The sequence below is a fragment of the Rhamphochromis sp. 'chilingali' genome (assembly GCF_963969265.1).
Source record: "Rhamphochromis sp. 'chilingali' genome assembly, chromosome: 1".
NCBI classification, from domain to species: domain Eukaryota; kingdom Metazoa; phylum Chordata; class Actinopteri; order Cichliformes; family Cichlidae; genus Rhamphochromis; species Rhamphochromis sp. 'chilingali'.
In genome coordinates this window covers 68,200,710-68,224,661 of record NC_137929.1, presented here as the reverse complement: position 1 = coordinate 68,224,661, position 23,952 = coordinate 68,200,710, and the positions used below count along the sequence as shown (strand labels likewise).

The window sequence follows — 23,952 nt, the reverse complement described above, 5'->3', positions numbered from 1 at the left end:
TTTAAATTGTGCTGCCTTCAGGTGCACCTGGTAAATTCAGGAATCTCTACTCCAAACCACAGCAGGTTGTTTTAGAGGCTTTTCTGGGTTAATGTTGGTTTGTTGGCAGAAACATGTCTGTGATCGCTGTGTTGTTCTTTTTGATGCAGGATTTCATGTAACTCGGTGCTAAAATCATAACAATGAAGTTTAACAGTTCTAGTGCTCATGCGTCAGCTAGCATACGTAAGCTAGCATGCGTCAGCTAGCATGCGTCAGCTAGCATGCGTCAGCTAGCATGCGTCAGCTAGCATGCAGCCTGTTTCAGTCGTTCCTGCTTTTACTCTTTACTCTAATTTTTTCTTACTTATTTCTTTGTCCTTTACTGAGTGTGTCCATCTGTTTAAAAGCTTTCTTTTCAAACATGTGGATCGAGAGAGTTTTTGTTCTGCTGTTGCTTTCACTGAGGAATGGGACCGCAGCACAGCAGTTACACACCAGAGATCAGCTGAGCCGCCTGATGCTGCTGTTGCAGATTAACTGGTGTCTCAGATTAACTGGAGACGGTCAAACAGATGTGTGACAGACTTTAAGGAGCTGCTGCCAACAAACCAGCAAATAAACACTGAATATTTCATGTGTGACATTTGTGAGGTGGCCTTAAACACAGTCCGTCAGTCTTTTTGCTCTTGAACAGTGAAATATTAAAAACTGTCTCGAGTTTATTTGGTGATGTTCTCGTGCACGAGGCGAAAAAGGAAATCCAGGTGAGTTTCTCCTGATCACCTGAGGCCGTCATTACTGTGTGAACCCACACACCACTCCTCACTCCTCCCACCCGCTGCACACAGTCACTGAGTACAGACCGGCTGATTCCTGTAAAGGGAGAGGCAGGAAGAGACGGAGCACAAGAAGCTCAACGTCATTTTGCAGAAGTGACAGTGTGAGAGAGCAGCAGCAGAGCTGCAGTCGAGTCCTGTTTGTCTCTAAAAGAAGATTCACTGGAGTCCATCAGGTTCCTCTCAGCAACAGTGGTGAGTGCAGCTGATCACACTTCCTGCTTCTACACAAATCTTCACTCTGTTCACTTCATCAGGACTCATCACAGTCACACTGGATCCATAGAAAGCTGCTCATGTAACCACAGATCCACTGTAGGAGCATCGAGCTGCTGCTTCAGTCTCACTGTGGCTCTGCTCAGGACTGTGGACTCAGGCTGTGCTCTGGACTTCAGACTGACTCCACACTTCCTGGTTATTCATCACTTCCTGTTCATCTTAGATTGATTCTGGATCTGATTGGTCATAAGGATTACAGACGTGAAAACACCTATTTATTCTTTATTGATATAAAGCCTTTGACACTGTAAACCAGCAGATTTTGGTCAGTACTTCAAAAAGTCATTCACACATTTTACAAAGATTATCTGACTTAGTGTATCCTGTAAGAGTCACAGATGATCCTCAATCATTCAGAAAACAGTCGATGCTGCACTTTATAACTTTGTGTGGAAACATGAATCTCATTATTTAAACAGATGTGTTTGAATCAGCCTGATAATCAGGCTTTAAACATGTCAGAGTTCCACACATCAGCTGTGATATTCAAGCTGACCTGGATCAAACATGTCATCAGACACAAACATAGATGATGCTGTTTAATCCCAAAGCTTATTTAAACAAACTGGAGGACAGAATTCCTCCTTAAATGGGATTTTGATCAAATCCACTGATCTCGTTTTCACACACAGGCTTTATCATGGTGGCTTCTTCTCTACTAACATCAATCTTTGATTTGGACAAACAAATATGTGAAACACAAAAATAAATCAATGTTTTCTGAGGATCCAGAATAACATGAATGATGTATCCCAGCGAGTGACTGGAAAAGTTCGTCTTCTTCCACATCCTGAGTTTGTGAGGAGCTGTGATGTTCCAGTATCTGTGAGAGAAAACAGGACAGTTTTTACTGACGCACAAATGGACCAAATATACAGACACCTCTGAATAAACATGTTCTCATCAATGCCATTAAAATACTGGATCAACAGTTAATAACACATTTCTGAGGTTTGTGATTCATCGTCCTCCTCACTGTCAGCTCTACTGGAACAGTCACTGTTTAATATTAATGGATCGTTGATCTGGACGTACAATAAGAAGTATTCAGTCACCAACAAGGTCGAAGTTTACTTCACAGTAATTGATGGAAAATATCCAACAAACTGATTTATTCAAGTATACAAATGATCTGGATGAATCTTGGACCTTCTGTAAAACAGAGAAACAATTTCACATCTTTGTAACGACTGTATTTATCTTCATCCCCAAACGTTGATCCTGTTCATCTGGACGCTGCACTGTACAGCAGACACTACGATGTTAGGTTTGTGTTTGGATGAACCAGTTTGTGTCTGAGTGTGTTGCTGGGTCTCCACCAGTTACTCTGAGAACTGAAGAAGCTTCTCTGATGAAACGTCTTCAAGAAACTCAAGGAAGTCCAGACGCTTTTCTCTCCAAGCTCCTCAGACTACTGACGCTTGTTTCTCTCTTTGTAAAAATGAAATTTAAAGTGAATTTTGAATCAAATGTTTCTCTTCTTTCTCCCTCAGAGTGCAGACATGTCTGCTGCCAGCAATCTGCGATCTGAAGATCAGTTTCTGTGCTCCATCTGTCTGGATGTGTTCACTGATCCAGTCTCTACACCATGTGGACACAACTTCTGCAAAACCTGCATCAGTCAGCACTGGGACACGAATGTCATCTGTCAGTGTCCCATGTGTAAAGAGACTTTCTACACTCGACCTCAGCTGAAGATCAACACCTTCATCTCTGAGATGGTCGCTCAGTTCAGACGTGAAGCTCAGCAGAAAGCCAGCAGCAGCAGCTCAGAGCAACAAGCTGCCAAACCAGGAGAAGTTCCCTGTGACGTCTGCACTGGAACCAGACTGAAGGCCCTGAAGTCCTGCCTGGTGTGTCAGACCTCCTACTGTCAGACTCACCTGGAGCCTCATCTGACACTGAAAGGTCTGAAAAGACATCAGCTGGTTGATGCTGTGGAGAACCTGGAAGGCAGGATGTGCATGAAGCACGATAAACTCTTGGAGCTGTTCTGTAAGACCGACCAGACATGTGTCTGCGTGCTCTGCCCTGTTTTAGACCACAAGAACCACGAGTTTGTTCCTCTGAGAGAAGAATATGAAGGAAAGAAGGCAGAGCTGGAGAAGACAGAGGCTGAGATTCAGCAGATGATCCAGAAGAGACGACTGAAGATTCAGGAGATCACAGAGTCGGTGAAGATGAGTAAAGATGCTGCAGACAGACAGAAAGCAGAAGGTGTTCAGGTCTTCACGGCTCTGATGGAGTCTGTTGAGAGACACCTGAAGGAGCTCATGAAGGAGATCGAAGACAAACAGGAAGCTACAGAGAAACAGGCTGAAGGTCTCATCAAAGATCTGGAACAGGAAATCTCTGAGCTGATGGAGAGAAGCTCTGAGGTGGAGCAGCTCTCACGCTCTGAAGACCACCTCCACCTCCTCCAAAGCTTCTCCTCCCTTAAAGCTGCTCCACCCAGCAAGGACTGGACAGAGGTCAGAGTCCGTCCACCATCATATGAGGGGACTGTGGGGAGAGCTGTGGCTCAGCTGGAGGAGACAGTCTGGAAACTCATGAAGAAGAAGCTGTTTGAGGCTGCAGAGATGCAGAGGGTGCAGCAGCATGAGGTGGATGTGACTCTGGATCCTGATACAGCTCATCCTGAACTCATCCTGTCTGATGATGGAAAACAAGTTTATCATAGTGATGTGAGGAAGAGACTTCCAGACAATCCAGAGAGATTTTCTAAGTATGTTTGTGTTTTAGGAGAGCAGAGTTTCTCTTCAGGCAGATTTTACTTTGAGGTTCAGGTTAAAGGAAAGACTGACTGGGCTTTAGGAGTGGCCACAGAGTCGATCAACAGGAAGGGAGACGTCACACTGAGACCTCAGGATGGTTTCTGGACTGTAGTTCTGAGAAATGGAAATGAGTACAGTGCTTGTGCTAAGTATTCAGTCCCCCTCTGTCTCCATCCTGGTCCTGAGAAGGTGGGGGTGTTTGTGGATTATGATGAGGGTCTGGTCTCCTTTTATGATGTAGGTGCTGCAGCTCTGATCTACTCCTTTACTGGCTGCTCCTTCACTCACAAACTCCACCCATTCTTCAGTCCCTGTCCTAATGATGGAGGTAAAAACTCTGCACCTCTGATCATCTGTCCTGTCAATAACATTAATCTATCCCTTTCATTGGAAGAATTGCTTGATTTCTATTATGATTCTGATTAAAGGGAACAAATGAACATATTGAGTGTAAATCCTCTACAGTCTCCATGTTTCTATAGAATCTGATCATCAGGACTCTGATTCACACTTTGATTCTCATGGAGTTTGATTTGAACAGAAGAAAAGTTGAATCAGGAAATGTTCCCACTGATGGAGACTCGAGCTGAAGAGCAAATATCAGAGAACAAATGTCCAAAAGCTTCATTTCCAATAAAGTTTGTTCAATGCTTTGAGTGAATCCAGACTCATGTGTGGCTGTTATACGGAGCATCAGAGTCCAGCTGAGTTATGTTGGATACAAACTGCTTATTTTGGCTCTGTGAGGAGTTTTGTTCACTGAAAACTGATGAGACGGATAATATTCAAAGAACTCTGTAGAGATTCATGCATCCATGTTCTCCACCTGCAGGTGTGGAGGAGAAAGGTGGAGCACAGACTGCTGCATCCTTCCAGTCACATCATTTTGATGATTATATTTGCATGTTGTGATGATTTGGGTTAAAGACAAACAGAGTTGAACGGCTGCAGTCACAGCATGAAGACGATGCTGAAGCTGAGCTGTCAGTGAACATGTTTCACTGTGATTTGATTTGAAGAATAGAAAGTGTGTGTGGCTGCTGACAGCTGCAGTCTCTGCTAGTCTGCATAACACACACACAACTTTCCCCCTGAGGCAGCGATGCAGCAACAACACAAAGAACAGCTGCAGACACACACACACTGTTAAAGAACACTTTACTGTTTAAGGCAGAATTCCTCAGTAACAATGATTTGAGGTCTCTACAAGTGTCTACTGTGGTTTTAGCTCAACATGTGTCCTTCATGTCACAAACAAGATGGCTGCTAGGGTGCAGACACACAGCTTGGCAGGTCCTGTGCGTTTGCCAAAAAACCCACCTAAAAAACCATCTAAAAACCCCTGGATCTTGACATCAACTTGTCTTTTTGTTTTTATACATTTTTATCTTCTGTGGAGTTCGACATGTCCAAGAAAGCTGGATAATTATACCACTTTCCCAGCCAAATGGAGCCAACATCTTTTGTTCACAAGATTCTTGGATTTTGGTCATGCTAGACCACCCCCAGGTAAACATGAACAATCAAATATACCACAACTGTCGCTGGAGATTCTGAAACTTGTTCTGATGCTACTTTTGGCTGGTGATATAGAACTAAATCCTGGACCAAATTCAAACATCAGTGATTTGGACTGGCTACAACTAATTAGCCTAGTTAGCCTAGGCCTGCCTCGGCCTCCATCTCAGCTGCCTGGGCCTCCATTTCAGCTGCCTGGGCCTCCATTTCAGCTGCCTGGGCCTCCACCTCAGCTGCCTGGGCCTCCATTTCAGCTGCCCGGGCCTCCATTGCAGCTGAAATGGACTTTCACCTCAGTTGCTCGGGCCTCCACCTCGGCTGCCTGGGCCTCCACCTCAGCTAGCTGGGCTTCCACCTCGGCTGCCTGGGCCTCCACCTTGGCTGCCTGGGCTTCCACCTCAGCTGCTCGGACCTCGACCTAGGCTGTCTGGGCCTCCACCTCGGCTGTCAGGGCCTCCACCTCGGCTGCCTGGGCCCCCAACGGAGCTGCCTGGGCCCCCACCTGCTGTACCCAAACTACAGTCTCCGGTAAAGGGTTTCTCATCATTAAATGCTCATAGTATTGTCAACAAAAGGACAAGAAATCCTGCTATTAAAATTTACAGAGGAACAAAGATCTGCAAGACATTTAATCAGGCTAAAGTAATCTGGGACATTAAAAATAAACCAAAGGGGCTTCTATGTGGACACATTAACATTCGCAGTATGTTACCAAAGCATGAGCAACTGGAACATATTCTAAGCAATTCCAATATTTCTATTTTGGGTATCTCTGAATCTTGGCTCACAAGTTCTTCTCCGGAGTCTGCGGTTGTCTTTCCAGAGTACACAGTATTCAGAAGGGATAGAATTGGAACAAGAGGAGGAGGAATACTTGTGTATGTAAAAAAACACCTGGATTGCTCTTTACTTAGTTCACCAATAGATGTCGAAATAGAACATATTTCTGTTAAAATCACTCTTTCCCCAGAAATGTCATTTACGTTGATCTGTTTATATCGCCCTCCTTCAGCAAAGAATATTTTTTATGAACAACTACAGATATTACTTAAATATCATGCTATAAATAATAAGTCTAATGAAATAATTGTAATGGGAGATTTTAATGTCAACTGGGACTGTGAAAAGGGCAGAAAAACACTCAAGGACATAATGGAGACTTTGAACTTTACTCAACACATTGAACAACCCACAAGAATAACAAGACACTCTAAAACTAAAATAGATCTGGTTTTCAGTAATAAGCCCGAGCGAATTATTAAATCTTATAATTTTATCACTGGTATTTCAGACCACAATTTTATATTATTTTCTAGAAAACTTATAAAATCACGGGTTAAGAATGACTTTCAAAGTTCATCTAATAGGAGATCCTTTTATGAATTCATACCAAGAAGTCAGCGACAAAATGTAGCAGAAGCATTAGCATCAGTTAACTGGGAGCCTTTATTGTGTAGTGATGATCCACAATTCTGCAGCAGTCACTTCACTGACATTGTCAAGGATGTTATATCAACATACTCCATTAGAGGTCGACAAAAAATAAAGACAACATCTAATTTGCCCTGGTTAAACAAAGAGTGCAAGAATTTAATGAAAACAAGAGATCAATTACTAAAGCAGTTCCTGAAAACAGGTCTACCTCTGGATAGACAGAGATTTACTTCAATGCGGAATAAAGTAACAAGAAGTTTGAGACAGGCCAAAGCAACATTTTTTATAAATATAATTGAAAGAGCCAAAGGTAATGGTAAAATTATCTGGCAACACTTAAATAAATTACTTGGCCGTCATTCAAACAAAAGTAAAAACACAATTGAACTTTATGTAAATAACTCTATTGTTAGAGAGCCTCTATCTATTGCCAGTAACTTAAACACTTTCTTTATTTCATCTGTTAAGGAGATCAGTCAGAGCTTTGACTCAGTCGTATGCTCTGATAATGTGAATGATGTTGGTCAAAATTTGTTCACCATCACTCATATTTCAGACACTGAAGTTGCTAAACCAATTACAGGTTTAAAACAATCAAAAGCACTTGATGTATATGGTATTAACACAAACTTCCTAAAGGAACATATGGATTTGCTTGTACGTCCAACAACTCATGTTTTGAATATGTCTTTCAAACACTCCATTGTTCCAACAGATTGGAAAATTGCTGTAGTTACACCAATTTTCAAAGCAGGTGTGAAGACTGACATGGCTAATTATCGCCCCATAAGCATACTTCCGGTCGTATCTAAAATAGCTGAGAAGTGGGTGGTTAAACTCCTCACTGCTCACCTAGAAAACACCCAACCCTCATTACATCCATTGCAGTTTGGCTTTCGGGCACATCACTCCACAGATACTGCCCTGTGTATGTTAGTGGAGAACTTGAAGAGCTTGCTGGACAAGAGTCCCTGTGTTGGAGCTGTATTTTTAGATCTGAGGAAGGCTTTTGACTCTGTAAACCATCAGATATTGTTGTCCAGATTGACTCGGTTTAATATCTCCAGTCAGGCTCTTCAGTGGTTTGCCTCATATCTCTCACACAGGAAACAGTGTGTGGTGTTGGATGGGGTTAAATCTCCATATTTAGACTGTGATACAGGGGTTCCTCAAGGATCTGTTCTTGGGCCCTTATTGTTCTCTCTTTTTATCAATAACTTACCCGAAGTCTGTCCAAATATATTTACTCAAATGTATGCAGATGATGCAGTTATATATACGCAAGCAAATAGTGTCCAGCAGGTGGCAAAAGATCTTACAGCTGCTTTAGCATTAATGCATAGCTGGCTGGAGGACTCATGCCTAATGTTGAACACCTCAAAAACTGTCGGTATGTATTTTTCAAAACGCCCCTTAAACTTGAAGCAGTCAAACATATTCCTGGATGGAGTAGAGCTTGAATTAGCTCCAGAATTTAAATATCTTGGGGTCATTCTAGACCCAACATTATCCTTCAAGAGTCACATAAATAAAGTGTCACAGGTTCTTAAATTTAATAATCGAAATTTTAATCATATACGTAATAATTTAAATATGAATGTTGCAAAAACTTATTTTTACTCAATGATCATCTCTCATATGGACTATTGTTTGACGTCCTGGTCACTTGCTTGTCCAACAACACTTATAACTATTGAAAACATTTATAAAAGAAGTTTAAAACTACTTGACAAAAAACCGACTTCCCACCACCACTGTCATGTGTTTAAAAAAGCATAAATTACTGAACTTCAATAATTTAGTGAAACTTAAAAGAGTGTGTTTAATATATAAAGTCTTACACTCCCTTGCTCCACCACCACTAAAGCAGTTCATTAGGCATAAAGAAAGCTCAGACAGGACCACTCGAGCTACAATCCGAGGAGACTTGTTTATACCCCACAGACGGACAGGATTTGGGCAGAACGTCCTCTCTGTCAAGGGAGGCCATCTGTGGAACAGTCTTCCTCAACCCATAAGAGAATGCTCGACATTCAACTTGTTTAAGGCAAAGGTTAAAAACTGGTTATGGACAAATCAAGTGTGTGATCATGTATGAGTTGTATAGTTTTAATGTTTTATTTGGGAACAGAATGGTGTGTATGTGTAAGTTTGGTGATGGAGTTTTTATTATGAATGAATGATGAATTATTATGTCTATTTTTATGCTTAAGGACAACAGATGGAAATTAGCCCTTGGCTATAATCTGGTATGTTTACATTCATGTAATTTTTTCTTTACATTTATGTTCATTAACATGCACTGTCCTAAATAAATAGAAAAAAAAAAAACCCATACTGAAACATGTTTTTCTTTCTGCCGTACAAACTATTTGATCACAACATCTTTGCTTTTTTCCTCCAATCATTTATTCTGATTATTTTATTTAGTTTAACTAAGAAAAGCTTAAAATTTAACTCTTAACCTGATTTAAACGTTTAATTTCTCATTAACTCAGACTTTTAATTTATTTCCTTGTTTAATGTATTATTTCTTTATCCTTGTTTAAGTTTTGCCGATCCTTTCTGTGTAACCTGTTTAATCTGACCTTTGACCCTTTAATTTTAACTTAACAGTACTCTTGTTTTGACCTTTGACCTCTTTATTCCTTATAACCAAAGAAACCCTTTTATCTGATATTTTCACCTTATTGATTGATTATATATATCTATTATATTTTCTCACCTTACCTTATTTTGACCTTTGACCTATGTCCTTGTTAGCCTTGATCTTCCTTCATCAAACGTGAAATTTCTTTCACCTTTGAACTTAAAGCTTAAATCAAACCTTTGTTAAAAAGCTTCTTACCAACTTGTAATTCCAACTTTCTGCATTAAACATGTATCTTATCATATAAACACTGGATCACTGAGAGAACTTTAGGCAGAACCAAATGAAGCAGCTGACCTCGTCAAACTCACAGCGACAGTAACTGACAGTGAATTATTTTAATCTTCTTCATTGTATTTGTTAGAAACATTTATTTTCCTTTAATTGGACTTTGGTTAAGTTCAATCCGATGTATTAACCGACCTTTGAGGTGAAGTGCAGCTGCGAAGAACGCTACGGCAGGCAATGAGGTGCGTTTAATGTCGCTCTGTTAATTTGAGCGTCCATAAATTGAATGTCTTATTTTTTCTTACTTCATTATTGCTAATTTATTGGAGAATTTGGCCATTTAATTAAGATAGATTTTATGTTGTTGGTGGTAAAGATCTGGATGGATGTTTTATTTTATTCTGTGTTTCTATTTTTCAGTTTTACTTTTCAAGACTTGGTGAATTGCCTTTTTCTACTTTTTGTTTAGTTTTGTTAAAATTAGCAGCAGTGAGAAGTGTTGTTGTCGGTCTTGAATATATTTGATGTAGCCCATACTGTTAAGGTAAGTGTCATGTTTTTAGTTGTTAGTCTGATGAAGAATCTTTTATTTTTCTCCAAAAGTTGATTGTGTTTATCTGGACATAGTGTTTTTCAGGTCCAGCTGAATGCAGGTTTCCCCAGTCTTATACGTGTCAGGAGCATCAGCACAGCTGAAATGCATTTTTCCTAAGCACCGCGTCTCTGTGGCTTTTAAACCCCAAAACACGCTACAACAAAAATGGGTCCACCCCAAGGATGGGGTCCCCCGGTGTAGTTTCCACTGTGACAGACTGTGGGCTTCCTCAGAGTGAGGCTGAGAGCGGCAGGCCCAGCTGGAGTCTGACCTGTGTCACACAGTGGAGGTCAAACCTTCTGTGCCACAAACACCAGATTAACCAGTTTCACTCATCATCCTTCTACTGTCAGATTTTACTGGTGCAGGTTTGATGAATCACCATCTGAGAACGTCTCTGATGTGGGCGCCACTCACAGGGATCACTTCCTGTAGAAGGGTCACATGACCTGTTATAGGCCCCTTTGTGATGATGACAGCGACGCCCCTTTCGTGTGAGGTTAAACCCAGAGAGCTTCGTGTGACCTCTGACCCTGATCACCAGCGTAAGCGTCAGTGAAGGTGAGATACCATGTGACAGGAGGAGGAACAATAAAGTTTTATTTGTACGAACACGTAGAACAGATGAAGTCAGAACGAAGCAGGTGGAGCTCAGTCAGGGTGGAGGTGCAGACAGGTGAGCTGAAGGGGAGGAGCCAGTCTGGTCAGGAACTCTCTGTCTCCTCGAGTGAACCTCCTCACCTCTGAAACACACACGACTCTGAAGGTTGCAGTCATGGTGGTCAGGGTGGTGAGGGTGGGGTTACCTTCTGGTCTCTGGTTGGTGTGTTTCCTGCAGGTGAGGCTGAGCGGCCGAATCATGACATCGCTGCTGCACAGACACAACAGGAAGTGGAGGAGGAAGTCGTCAGCGTCCCCGTCACACACCTGAGACAGACACAGAGGTTATGTCTCTGCAGACTCACGGCTCGGCCCTGTGGAAACGTCCTGCAGGACGCCTGTTTCTCTCTGTGGTGGCCCCCCCACAGCGTCCCCACCGTGCTTCACTGTGTGGACGCTGTTCTTTGGGTTGTAGCTGCATCTTCTTCTCGTTTCACCTCCTCTGACCACAGGACGTTTCAGTCTGCAGGTCTTCGTCCTCAGCAGTGTGGCTGAAGGTGTCTGCAGACGTGGAGCTCTGTGAGCTCACAGTGCGTCCCTGTGCAGCCTGTAGAGTCTTTGAAGTCTTTGCTCTGACAGGCTTGTTCTGTGCTGGGCGGCTCTTTGACTTTCTCCAGGTTTCCCTTCCTGACACTCTGATAACCTCAGATATCCACAACGTGAATCCTCACAAACATCTGTTTCTCTCTTTTCACTCAAACCTTCTGACGTTTTCACACCGACTGTAAATATGAAGAAAACCCTCAGTTTGACGCCACGCCCCCAAACCAGTTCGGCAGTAAAGTGTGAGCAGACGGAGCTGTTACCAGGATGTAAACAGAATGTGCCCTTTCACAGTTAAAGCCTCAGGAATAAAAACATGACCCGATCTTAAATTTTTAAAGATAAAATAAAGTTTAAAGACGACGATGAGCACGTGACTCACCTGTGACAGGTAAATATATACACCTGACAGGTGCTACTGACCTGGCTCTGCCCACGAGGGAAGACTCTGATGTGACCTCTGACCCTGAGTGCTCTCTGAAGCCCCTCCCACTGAGCATCAGCCAATCCCAGCAGAGCAGGAACCAGAGCAGCTGAGAACCAGACGTCAGCCTCACCTGTCCCGTCATCGATCACCAGCCTGATCGAAGAGCAGAGCCACATGGTTTGATCATGTGACTGTCACCTGACTCATCCAGGTGATTAACACGTATCAGCAGGTGAGCTCAACAGGAAGCTGCTCTTACTTTGCTTTGGACTGAATCACTGACGAGGTCGAGTGACACTGAGAGCTGCTGCAGCCCTGAGAGAGAGAGAGAGCAACAGGTAAACACACACACCTGAAATCGTGAGCAGTTTCCTCCAAAACGACACTTTACTTACTGCACCAACACTAACACGCCACCAACACGCTAACAACACATGAAGCACTCTGAGTACTTTCACTGCACCTGAGAAACTGACACTAAACAGATCCTGTACACACTGTGTGTATTTTATGCAGTACCTGTGTGTACACGCTGCCACACAGCGAGCAGCTCCACTGCAGTTGCAGGAACAGGAAACACACCACGTGACCTTTGACCTGTCCCACAGCGCACCTCTGCTTGCTGCTCAGAGCCCACTCACCCAGGTGCATGATGGGAGCAGGAGGAGGAGGCTGGGCCGAGCTGATAGAAACCAAACAAACAAACAACAGCACGACAAACACGTGAACCAGACTTTACCTGTAAACTTACCTGGTGTCTCCCAGGGAGACCACAGTTATGGAGCTGACAGGTAAGTACGTGCAGTACACACTTCCTGTCCTGAAACACACACACAGGTAAACCGCACAGGTACGTAACCATCGGCGTGACTTTGTATTGAACATTGGGGGGGTCAAGATCTCTGTCTAAATAAATAAATCTGGGTACATTTCCAGATGATTAAACAACTATTTTGCTGGTAACACCTGAAACGAGTAAAGAAAACCAGCAGCCTATTGATGCAAGATAATCCATAACTTTATTGGGGCTGACATTGTTGGAAATGAGTCCAAATAAAGAGTCCAAACTTTTATAAGCCTGTCTATGTGTGTCTCACCTGGACAGCCTCCTCTGGAAACCAGACAACAGCAGAGTGTTACCCGGCAACAGGCCAGGTGGGTAGGGGGTGTGGCTTAAGTCCAGGTACACCTGCAGACTCCTCCCAGCTTGGTCACAAAGAGTGAGACGCACACCTGCACACACACATTCAGCTAACAGTCAGACCAGGGGTCCGTTCTTCGTACCTCGCTAAGTAAGTTAGCTGGATTTGATTGTTGACGATTTCACGTGATCCTGGATCGTTCGGTTCTCCGAAGCTCATCCGGGACTTGCTGTCATAGCAACAGATCCATAAGCGTAAACCTGCTCGGGAGCAGGTTTACTTTATGTAAACAAGATCGCGGCCACTCAGGTATGTCCGCTTCATGTATACGAAAGCAACTGGGCAATATACTCACTCAAATGAGCAATCCTATTTATCCATATTGTATATTCTGTATCTATATATGTGTATATGTGTATATATGGTGTATTTATGCTTATATCCTTACTCTCATTCCCCTTAATGTATCTGTAACATGCAACTTCCTTCGGTGCTTTGCTACTGGAAACTGAATTTCCTGGAGGAACCCACCCGAGGGATTAATAAAGTTTCATCTAATCTAATCTAATCTACTTGGGTTTTCTTCCTGCAGCCCTCATGTTTACTCAAGGTTTAGTTCTGTCTTCATGCTGATTTTCTTGTTCAGTCGTGTCTCATGTTGCAGTTTGTCAATCCTGTCCCTGTGCTCTGTGTTCCCTCTGTTCAGTATCAAGTCTGTGCCTCATGTGTTTCCTGTTTTATTTTGATAGTCCCTGTCCTGTGTGCAGTGTGCTTGGTTTTGCTTCCCTTCTGTCATTAGGCCTGATTTGTCCCAGATGTGTTACCACCTTTTCCCCATCTTCTCGTAGTCCTGCTTGTGTATTTAAGCCCTGTGTTTCTCTGTTAGTTGTTGTGTTGTACCCTCACTGTACTGTGTTTTGTTTTCTATGTGCTTCTGGTAATGTTCTGGTTCACTCTTTCCTGGTTTGATTTTCTACTTTCCCGGGTTTCTAGTTTGGGCTTAAGTTTTGAGTTTCTAGTTTTGTTTTCTTCTATTTCTATTTGAATGTTCTCCAGCAATAAAGCTGCCACTTTAGTTAATCATTCTGTCTCTGGGTCCTGCGTTTGGGTCCTACATCCTGCCTGCCACCTCAACACCTTTAATTTTACAGCTTCTTAGTTATTATAAAGTGCTGCAACTCATAATGTTTTCTAAGATAGTAAAACCAGATTTAAACCGACTACTTCTACAAAGATGGAGCTAAAGTGATGATATACATTTATAGTTTGGACTTGGACACATACAGTCTGTTTTTGCTTATAACTACATGTGAGTTCAATTAACATTTTGTAGGAAAAGGGAATTTGTTTTTTAAAAGGATTATAGATTCGGAGCTGAATTACCCAACGGAACATCTCATTCACTGACGTTTGCTGGAGAAGCTGCTCTGCCTCTTTGTGATGGAGCAGCAGCGTGACGTACTGAAGACTGTTAACGGGGAAGTGCTGAAGCTGAAGGCGTCTCTCTGCTGCTCAGACTGACGTTCAGTCGTCATCCAGACAACATGAAGACTGCACCGGTCTCTCTGCTCCTCGGTGAGTCAAACACTAAAATCATCGATTTATTTATCACAGCTCCAACAAACAATATGGCAGGAAAACAACCTTTCAGCAGTTACAAGCTCGCAGCTACTGACTTTAAAGTTCATGTAAAAATTCTGAAAAGTTTCGTCAAGGCGAGAGGAACAGTTCATTCTCCTTCTTACGTCTTTCTGGTTTCATTTGATTGGTGGCTGTGAAGTTGGGCAGGAACCAAGAAGTGATGTTAATGTTGAATAATGGAGCTCACAGTTTTAACTGAAATGTATGAAGAGTGATAGAAAATGGTTTCAAACATGCATGATGAAAGTTTTTCGGTTTAAATCGATCTCATCATCACTGCAAACCTCTCAGAGGTTCAGACTCTCAGCAGTTTAACCTGGAGTCCTGCAGGAAAGTCACCATATAGTCTGGACTAAGTCAGCGATTAAACTTTCTGCCCAGCTAAGTGTCAGTAACATGAAGACAAAAAGAACAAAAGAGACTTGACCTCTTTTCATCAAACATCTCTTCAGTCAGGAAACCACAGCCTCTGACTGCATGAAGCACAGGGTCCTCTGACTGCGTCCCTTCTTTTATCTAGTCTTCACTTCCTCTATTCACAGCCAATTTTCCATTAAGAGGACTGAGTGTATTCAAACAACCACAGACGGTTTTGACTGTTAAAGTTCCCATTCCCATTGACATGATGACCTTTAAACAGCAGCAGTGTGGGACTGAAACAGGCCGCAAATCTGAAAATAAAAACTGTGCTTTTGAAGGGTGGCTTCTTAGTCCCACACTTTCTTCTCTGCACATGAATGAAAGCTCATCCATGCACAGTTCCTTCTCCATTGTTTACAATGCTGTGCACTGTGATGTTTACCGTTGATTGCCATCTGATCAAAAAATGTATAGAAAACAGGAAAAGACAGGCTAACCTGTGTTGCTGTCTCGGTGGTATTTTATAACTTCCTGTTCCTGTTACAGTGCACGGTGGTGTTTGTGTAGTTTAATCTGCGTGGCTCACAGATCTGGCAAAAATACAGACCTTCCATAATTAAGTAGAAGTACAAATACTACTGTTCAAAAATACTCCAGTAAAAGATGAAGTACTGATTCAACTTATTAACTCAAGTTAAAGTAAAAAAAAAAAAGTACAGACTATGAAATGTACTCAAAGTAAGAAAGTACAAAGTAGTAGCAGTAAAACCCTGGCTGATTGTGACCCACACCCATTACCACACCTTGGCTCATGTGATTAGGTAGAGGATCATCAGGGGGTCCATTGTCCCGCTCAGTGGGAAACTCCCACAGAGCTTAAATGTGGGTCTCTTCACCGTTTGATCCTAGAACTGAAGAAGCTTCTCAGATGAGAGGTGAAACGTCTTCAAGCAACTTAAAGAAGTCCAGACGCTTTTCTTTCCAAGCTCCTTAGATTGTGGCAGATACTTCAGGAGATTAAAAAGTTTCCTGAGAGAAAAAAAAACAACAACAAAAAAAAAACTGTGCAGCCTCAGTCTTTCTTTAAATGACCTCTGACCTCCTGTTGCAGGTGTGTGTGTGCTGCTGCACTGACTGTTTGTGCAGGTGAGTAGATGAAGTGCACCATGGTCCAGGACAAACACTGAGTGTAAACACTGATAGAAACTGTCCGTCTGTCCTCCAGTCTCTCTGAGCGTCAGTCCAAACCTTCAGCAGTTCTTCACAGCAGCCTCAGTGTCTCTGACATGTGAAGGTCAGCTGGGCTCTGATGGATGGACGGTGAAGAGGGACACAGGAAGTGGGACTGAGTCATGTGGAGCAGGGGGGCGGGGCTTCGGGAGGTTCAATGGTTCATCCTGTTTGTTTGATGAGTTCAAGCCAGTCAGTGGAGTTTACTGGTGTGAAGGTGAAGCTGGAGAGAAGAGTGAAGAAGTCAACATCACTGTATCAGGTAATGAAGTCATTCATTTCATCAGACTAACAGCAGACTGTTATACCACCTCTACATCACTCTGTGGGTCTTTTCCTCAGATAAAGAAGTGATTTTGGAGATCCCTGCACTGCACCACTTCCCCTGCCGGTGGCGGACTCCCTCAGGTGTCGGTGCGTTGGTGGTTCTTTGTGTCTGGGGGTGGGCGTCCGGGTACACACCGGCTCACTCCTTGGCGGCCGCTTATTGGGGCTCGCTCGGGCCACTTCGGAGGTGGGGTGCCCCCGGCCTCTCGGCCTGGGGCTCGGTCACTCAGGCACAGCTGGCTGCCGGCGGAGCTCACGGGCGCGTCACTGCAACTCCCCCTGGCTTCTGCTCCGCGGCTGCTGAGTGAGCCCTCATCTGGGACTCTCCTTAGCTCTTACTGGGACAGTGGCGCAGCTGCCCCTCTGTGGGTCTTCCTTGGTCTCTTGTGTTCTGGGGGCCTCTGGATGTCTGGAGTTTTGATCTCCTCCATACCTGCTTGATACCATAAAGGACAGGGCTGTGGCTCCCCACACTCCCTAGCAGATCATTACATGGAGAAACCTTTGGAATGCAAGCATGCTGATCCACACAGGTATGCACACAGGTGTACGCATGGGTATTCACAGACGCGGACTACAGCTTTCTTGGCTGCTGCCTCAAAGCACATTGTGCGCTGTCTATCTTGCGTGTTGCACAATATCGTTTATTATTTAGTAACTATTGATATCTACTGCTAGCTAGTTTATTGTGATGGTGCTTTTTCTTTTTCTTATTATGTTGCTCTTTGTTGTTTGCTGTCTCCTCTGTTTTTTTTTCTCCATACAGGTGACCCAGGAGTTTTGTTTTTTTTGTTTGTTTTTTTTTTTTTCTCTCTTCCCCCCTTTCTCACCGTCTCTTCTCCCCTTTGGTTTTCTTTCTTTCTCTCCCTCTCTTTCTTTCATTCTTTCCCCCTGTCCTATCCCACAGTCATGTCTGTCCCGTTTGCAACTGAAAATCAGTCAGTGTTCTACTGATGAGTTTGGATCATCTCCTCAGAGCTTTCTGAGGGTCAGAGGTCAGAACACTGACATCACTTCCTGTTTAAAGCAAACCTGCTGAGCTTATAATAAATTCAATGACCCAGTTTTATCATCTCTCCTGCAGATGTCTATGACACCACCACCATTTCACCAAGTGCCACCAAACCACCACCACCAACAACAACTATCAATCTCAATTCCCCTCCTTCTACATCGTCCTCCTCCATCATCTCACCTGTAGCTGCTCTGGGTTCTCTGGGTCTTCTAGATCTTATTCTGGTTGCAGCTTTGCTGTTTTGGAACAAAAAACAAGGTATAAAGTGTGTCAAACCCCCCAGAGCTCATTAGATTAAACATTTTACATGGAAAAATAAATTTTCCTTAATAATTATGTGATTATATACTATAATTCAATTATAAACTGTCCCCATTCACATTGTTTAGCAGAGAACTTATCTTACATGAAAAATATAGAGACACTTTTATTGATAAAGTATAAGACCCGATCCTTGGGGTGGAACAATTTTTGGCGCAGCGTGTTTTGGGGTTTAAATTCCACAGAGACCCAGTGTTTAGAAAAAATGCATCTCAACTGCTCCGATACTCCTGTCACAACAGTATCACTACAGGTTTTGACAAAAGTCCAGCTGGAATTAGTGATGGGATTTCCGGCTCTTTTTAGAGAACCGGCTCTTCCGGCTCCCAAGCGGCTCTTCAGGTTGTTTTGTTGCTTTAATTAAAAATGGTCCGGGGCTCCAGGGTCCGGGGGGAAGCAGGCATTAATCCCATACATGCTCTCAGTGGGTTCCAAACACACACACACACTCTCTCGGGTCCAGGGCAGATCTATATACACACAGAGAGAGACGTCCAGGTTAGGGATAGTCTCAAACTCACAGATACAGGTTCAGGTCCGCCGTCATAAATAGTGCTCCAAATCAGCTGGGATCGGCTGCAGGTGTGACGGTGAGCACAGGTGCGTGGGCCAGGGGCGGGGCCCGTAATGAGCACCGCCCCAGCAGAGGAGAGAGAGCGCAAAGGAAACAAAACAAACAAAACATGTTGCCAAAACCAGAGTGAGCCAGCGAGGCACGAGGACCACGACACAAAGCACGTGCAAACTCCAAAACACATTTCTAGCTTTAACTGAACTTCCAAACAGAGCTACTAGATCACTTAAATTACACAATTGAAAGCATGAATGCATGTGTGTATTGTTTGTGTATTTATACACAAGCACTCATATATATTAAAAAATATGTTCATTTACCTGTTACTACCACACACCAAATCCGGTTGTTGGTACTTGCTGGATTGTGTAGCCTCTAGGTAACAAAAGCTCAACACAGCGCCCAGCATCCTGGAGCACTTCTGTTCTCTTCTGTACATGCCTCGGAGTTTGTATGTGCTTTGTCTGTAGGGGCCACCGTAAATATACTTTTATTTATTCACTCCACATAAAATGTAATAAATAAATCATATAATACAAAAACCAACTAGTCACATTTCAACTTTTAACTAGTTAAATTTTTAGCTTTTTCCTTTTAAACAAATTTAAAGTGAACCAACACAAAACACTGCAAACCACAACACAATTAAATATAAATTATAATATGAAAACAAAAAGAAGATGCATATTCTCTGTCATATGGGCCTGCATGAATAAACTTTCTGAATCCTTTATCATCTGCAACTGAAAATAGTTGTGGATGATTACTATACCTTTCTAATGTGACGTTGTTGTCCCTGCTCTCTCTCTCTCCGTCCCGCTCTGTTCCTGTGCTACTGAGTGTCACTACCGCCCCTCCCCCCTCTGCTCAGTGAAGCGGAAAAAAGTGAGAGAGAGAGGGTGAGAGAAAAAAAACCCACGGCTCGCGATAAGGAGCCGGCTCGTGTCGTTCACGTCAAAGAGTCGGCTCTGAGAGTTTCCTTCGCGACCCACACATCACTAGCTGGGATAACCACATTTACTCAGGGCCTTCTTGATGTGATGTTCCTCCTGGCTGCTGTGTCTGTGGGGATGGTGTTCGCTCTGTGTTGTAGCGTCATGATGACGCCCAGTTTGTGGTCCATGCTGGCAGACGTCTTCGGTTTAGAATCTTTTATTATTTGTCTCTTGTTTAAATCCTCGTCTTTCTCATTCCTGCAGAAAGGACGCTGTCATCAAGTCTGAGTCAAGTCACCTATCAGGATATGAACTTCAGACAATCAGCCAATAAAATTACAGATACACACTCACATGTTGTTTTCTCCAGTCCGAGGACACTGCAGGTACACATTCAGCTGTTATCCAACAAGTTATTGCTTCACAAAATATGATTATGACCCTTTGTCCACTGTGGGTCCTTGTGATAATTTCTTTGCTCCTCTATTCTTCTTGTCTTTCCATCTCCTGGATTCTCTTTTAACCATCTACTCATTCTCGTTCTCTTGTGCATCAGGGCTGAGTTATTGATGGAGTTTCCCAGATCAAATTTAAAGGAGGATGGGAAGAAGAGGATTTTCTCTCTGCCAGTCCCGTCAGCTCCCTGCTAAGATTTAGAGCTTGTCCTGTTTTTCAGTATGAAGGCCCTGCTCATCTGTTTTTCTTGCCATTGCTTAAAAAGTGTACATTCTGCATCCAAATGTCCAGCTGCCTTCAACTTTGATGTTTGTCTTGGCCAAAAATAAGCCTTCAGTTTATTCCTTTGTTTAAATAAAAATCTCTTGCTGATAAACTGAACCCTGGCTGTGGCGTCAGAGTAGCGCTATATAAGTGCTACATAAGAACCAGTCCTTCTACCATTTACTAAAAGCAGGCTTTTGCCAGAGCTGCAAAGGGATTTGTAAAGAATGAGTTTTTAGTGTACTATGCTTCAGGCAGTTGTTGCATGGAAGTGGCTGTTACTGAAAGTCCAGCACAGACCTGTAGTGACAGCCAGTGATTGGCATTTTGAAATGATAATAATAGCATAATGATTTAAAATTCCAGGTTCCTAATGAAGGTCTTGCAGATAAACAGTAACACATTCTATAATTTGTTATTAATAAATAATAAACAGGTGGAGCCGGTAGCTCAGCATGTTTGATTTGGCAGTTTTGCACTAGATGAGCTTCCTGAGGCAACTCAAACGGGATCTGTGTTTCCAGGTGGAACTGAACAACAACCTCTCCATTGGAGCCAATAATAAAAACATGAATAACAATAAGCTTTATTTGGGGCTCTGATCTGAGGATGTAACATCATTTGTAATGTGGGTCTCAACAAGCTCAAGGAACGCTTTAAAAGTAGCCATTAATATGGTAAAATCACAGGTAGCCAGTGTAGCGCTGTTTTTTAAATATGCTGAAAGTGTGGCAGCAGAGTTTTGAACGAGCTGGACTCTTGACTGAGTAAAGTCTGCACTACGTGAGGAGACTCGAGGAGATGAAAGCATGGAAAACTGTGAGATCAACAGATTCATCTTTTTCTGGTGAAATGTCTGGAAGTTTCTTTGGTTTGTGTACAAGAAAGTGAAACAATTTTCTTGAATTCTTACACATTTTTACATGATATTAGTCGGCGGCTCCTTTACTAAACAGCTCCAACTGTTTGATTTGTTTGAATTTTACAGGACAGCTTTTTCCCGTGTTACTCATTCATTATGGAGCTACTGTAGTTAACATGTAATGCTTCTCTAAAACCCTGTGACACAATCTTCTTTAACATTAGTGCGCATTAACCCCACATCTTCCCTGTTTTATTGCTGATGTTGGCCTGACAGTATTGGGGTAACAATGTCTCCTCTGTTTAGGAGAGGGCAGCAGGGTCACATCCTCACTGACATCACCTGTATTTGCACTACAGTCGTTCCCTTCACTGACCTTTGCTCTCCTTCTCTTTTCCATCAGGTTGTGTAAAACTGAAACAGGCATTAAATGTTTACTACAAATGATGCTTTACACAGAAATGCATTGTTAGCTGTTTTTACACACCAGCCTGTGTGAACCTTTAGTCTGAGCATGGGGTCAAAGGTCAGGACAGAAATGTAGCACTGTAACACATATACATATGTAAAACATCAGACATTTGACTGATTTGTGTTGTGACAGCTAGTTTTTTCTTTATACAAATAAATCATCATCACACACAGAAGAAATGTACAGACCGTACATTTATTAGCTAATATCAGTGGATACAAGAAAAATGGTACAAAGACAAACACTAGCAGCCTTAGCGTTTCTGTTCTGAATCTCTAATCTCTCACAGACATTCATCAAACCCTGTCCTCTATCAGCTTTCAACATAAGAAAAGTATTAGGCCTCATTGAAAAACAGTCTGTTTGCAGATGAAGTACTTTAAAAACTATACTTAAAAACATTTCATACACAAATCTGTCATTTATCTAGATTTTCTTGACTGAGTTTACAATTTACTAGAACTGCCAAAAACACATGAATACAAACAAATGATGAAGGATCCACTTCAAGGAAAGTGGAAAAGACTCTGTTAGCTACTGTTTGCAGCTAGCAGAGGCTAACAGAGGCTAATACCAACGCTAACCAACAGTTTAGCATATCGTCGACAGCTCACCTCAGCATGGCTGTCCTCGGTCAGCAGTGAGCTTTATTAACTTGCACAAAGTTTTACACCCTGTTTGAGAGTAAATAAAAGTGGACATTTCTCAGCTCCAGCATTGACAGCTGAGGTAAACGGTGGACCGACAGCTTATCCACAAAATGGGAAAAACTCCGGTCCAGAATCCGGTCCAGTCCTCGTGGCAGTAAAAACTGTAATCATGCATACATGCTTTTGTCACACCTGACCATTTCGTACAATATAATTGAAGTTTTGGATTTAAAAATTTAGCAGACGTGAACGAGCAACATTCCTGATGAGGCTGGTCAACGCTGTTCAACTAGAAGCCTACGTGGATGATATCCCAGCCTACACATCCCCCTGAACTGAACTGCCTCAGTGAAATACTTGCTCACTCACACCAAACTTCATTAAATGTGAATGTGTTACTTTGCTGGTTCCCAGTTGCAGCTTAAGTGCATCCAATATTAGATTTCCCAGCTTTTCAAACACACCATGAGCTGTGCCATTTTCTGGGCACAGCAGGTTAATACCATATAAAGATTTCCTGATGTTGTATCTCCAATAACAGGTCACGGCATTTCGCTCTCGAGGCAGCCAGTGCCCTCCCTGCAGTCCCAAAAGGTTGATTCGGTTCATCTTGACGCACACCTGTGTGCACTTGTATTCAAAAGGTTTTTCCGTGTAACGATCTGATAGTGGGTGTGGGGAGCCATAGCGGGCATGGACAAGATTCAGTATGAGGTACCAAGGTATTCGGGTGAGACCACTTGCTTCTTGGGATCCTTTGGCATCAGGGCTGTCCGGCCTTCAATTGAGCTTTTCAGGTCTATCTTTTTCTTTGTGTGTGTGTGTGTGTGTGTGTGTGTGTCCTGTCTGGCACTGTAGCAATCAGAATTATGTCTGAAGGCCAAGACAAATGCCCAACAGATTTACTTTCCCAAGTGGGCCTTTTGCAATACTGGTCCACTTGATTGTCATAGTTTATTTGATCTTTATTAGTTATTTTTATAAGTTATTGTAATCAGGCCAGACTGGACTCGGGGACGGGAAAGAAAAACAAGAAGAAAAGTTCAGAAGAAAGTTAACAGAAGGAGAGGGAAAGAAAAAGGAGAAAAGAGAGAGAGAGAAAAGACGATGAAAATCTGCTTCATCACCTTTTTTTTCTCTTTTTCCTTTCCCTGGATCACCTGTTGAGAAAGAAAAAAGAAAACAAGCAGAGGAAGACTAGAGCAATCGCATAAACAACATCACGATGATCTATGTGACTATAACAGTAAATACTAAATATTAAACATTATTGTAAGATCAACAGAACACAGTGTGCTTTGAGGTAGGAGCCAAAAAGGCTGTAGTTTGTGTGTGTGATCACCCGTGTGTACACCTGTGAGCATGGACGCGCTTGTTTTTAAAAGGTTCCTTCATGTAATGATCTGCTAGAGGGTGTGGGGGGGCCACAGCCCCGTCCTCCAGGGCATGAAGCAGGTATGGAGGAGATCAAAACTCCAGACATCCAGAGGCCCCCAGAACACAAGAGACCAAGGAAGACTAACAGAGGGGCAGCCGCGCCACTGTCCCAGAAAGAGCTGAGGAGAGTCCTAGATGAGGGCTCACTCAGCAGCCGCGGAGCAGAAGCCAGGGGGGGGTGCAGTGACGCGCCCGTGAGCTCCGCCGGCAGCCAGCTGTGCCTGAGTGACCGAGCCCCAGGCCCAGAGGTCGATTGCACCCCACCTCCGAAGTGGCCCGAGCGAGCCCCAGGCTCCAGGCCCCGATAAGCAGCCACCAAGGAGTGAGCCGGTGTGTACCT

At 43.1% G+C, this 23,952-nt stretch overlaps 3 protein-coding genes across 3 annotated transcripts; 2 read left to right on the top strand and 1 right to left on the bottom strand.

The window, feature by feature from the left end:
• Positions 1-929: 929 nt before the first annotated feature.
• Positions 930-4,297, top strand: LOC308392923 (E3 ubiquitin-protein ligase TRIM21-like; the record flags this gene model as incomplete). The annotated part of the gene is made up of 2 exons (XM_080876290.1): positions 930-1,013; positions 2,591-4,297. Exon 2 carries the CDS (start codon positions 2,600-2,602, stop codon positions 4,295-4,297), a length of 1,698 nt encoding a protein of 565 aa, XP_080732416.1. The 5' UTR covers positions 930-1,013; positions 2,591-2,599.
• Positions 4,298-10,884: 6,587 nt separating this feature from the next.
• On the bottom strand, positions 10,885-14,603 carry LOC308400530 (CST complex subunit CTC1-like; the record flags this gene model as incomplete). Its single annotated transcript, XM_080888288.1, has 8 exons — positions 10,885-11,039; positions 11,103-11,223; positions 11,923-12,079; positions 12,186-12,241; positions 12,446-12,608; positions 12,678-12,746; positions 13,024-13,159; positions 14,477-14,603. 8 exons carry the CDS (start codon positions 14,601-14,603, stop codon positions 10,948-10,950), a joined length of 921 nt encoding a protein of 306 aa, XP_080744414.1. The 3' UTR covers positions 10,885-10,947.
• Positions 14,604-16,958: 2,355 nt separating this feature from the next.
• LOC308383498 (uncharacterized protein) lies at positions 16,959-20,249 on the top strand. Its single transcript, XM_080861509.1, has 4 exons — positions 16,959-17,159; positions 17,711-17,899; positions 19,736-19,857; positions 20,028-20,249. The coding sequence occupies exons 1-4, from the start codon at positions 17,144-17,146 to the stop codon at positions 20,031-20,033; spliced, it is 333 nt and encodes a 110-aa protein (XP_080717635.1). The 5' UTR covers positions 16,959-17,143; the 3' UTR covers positions 20,034-20,249.
• Positions 20,250-23,952: the final 3,703 nt, after the last annotated feature.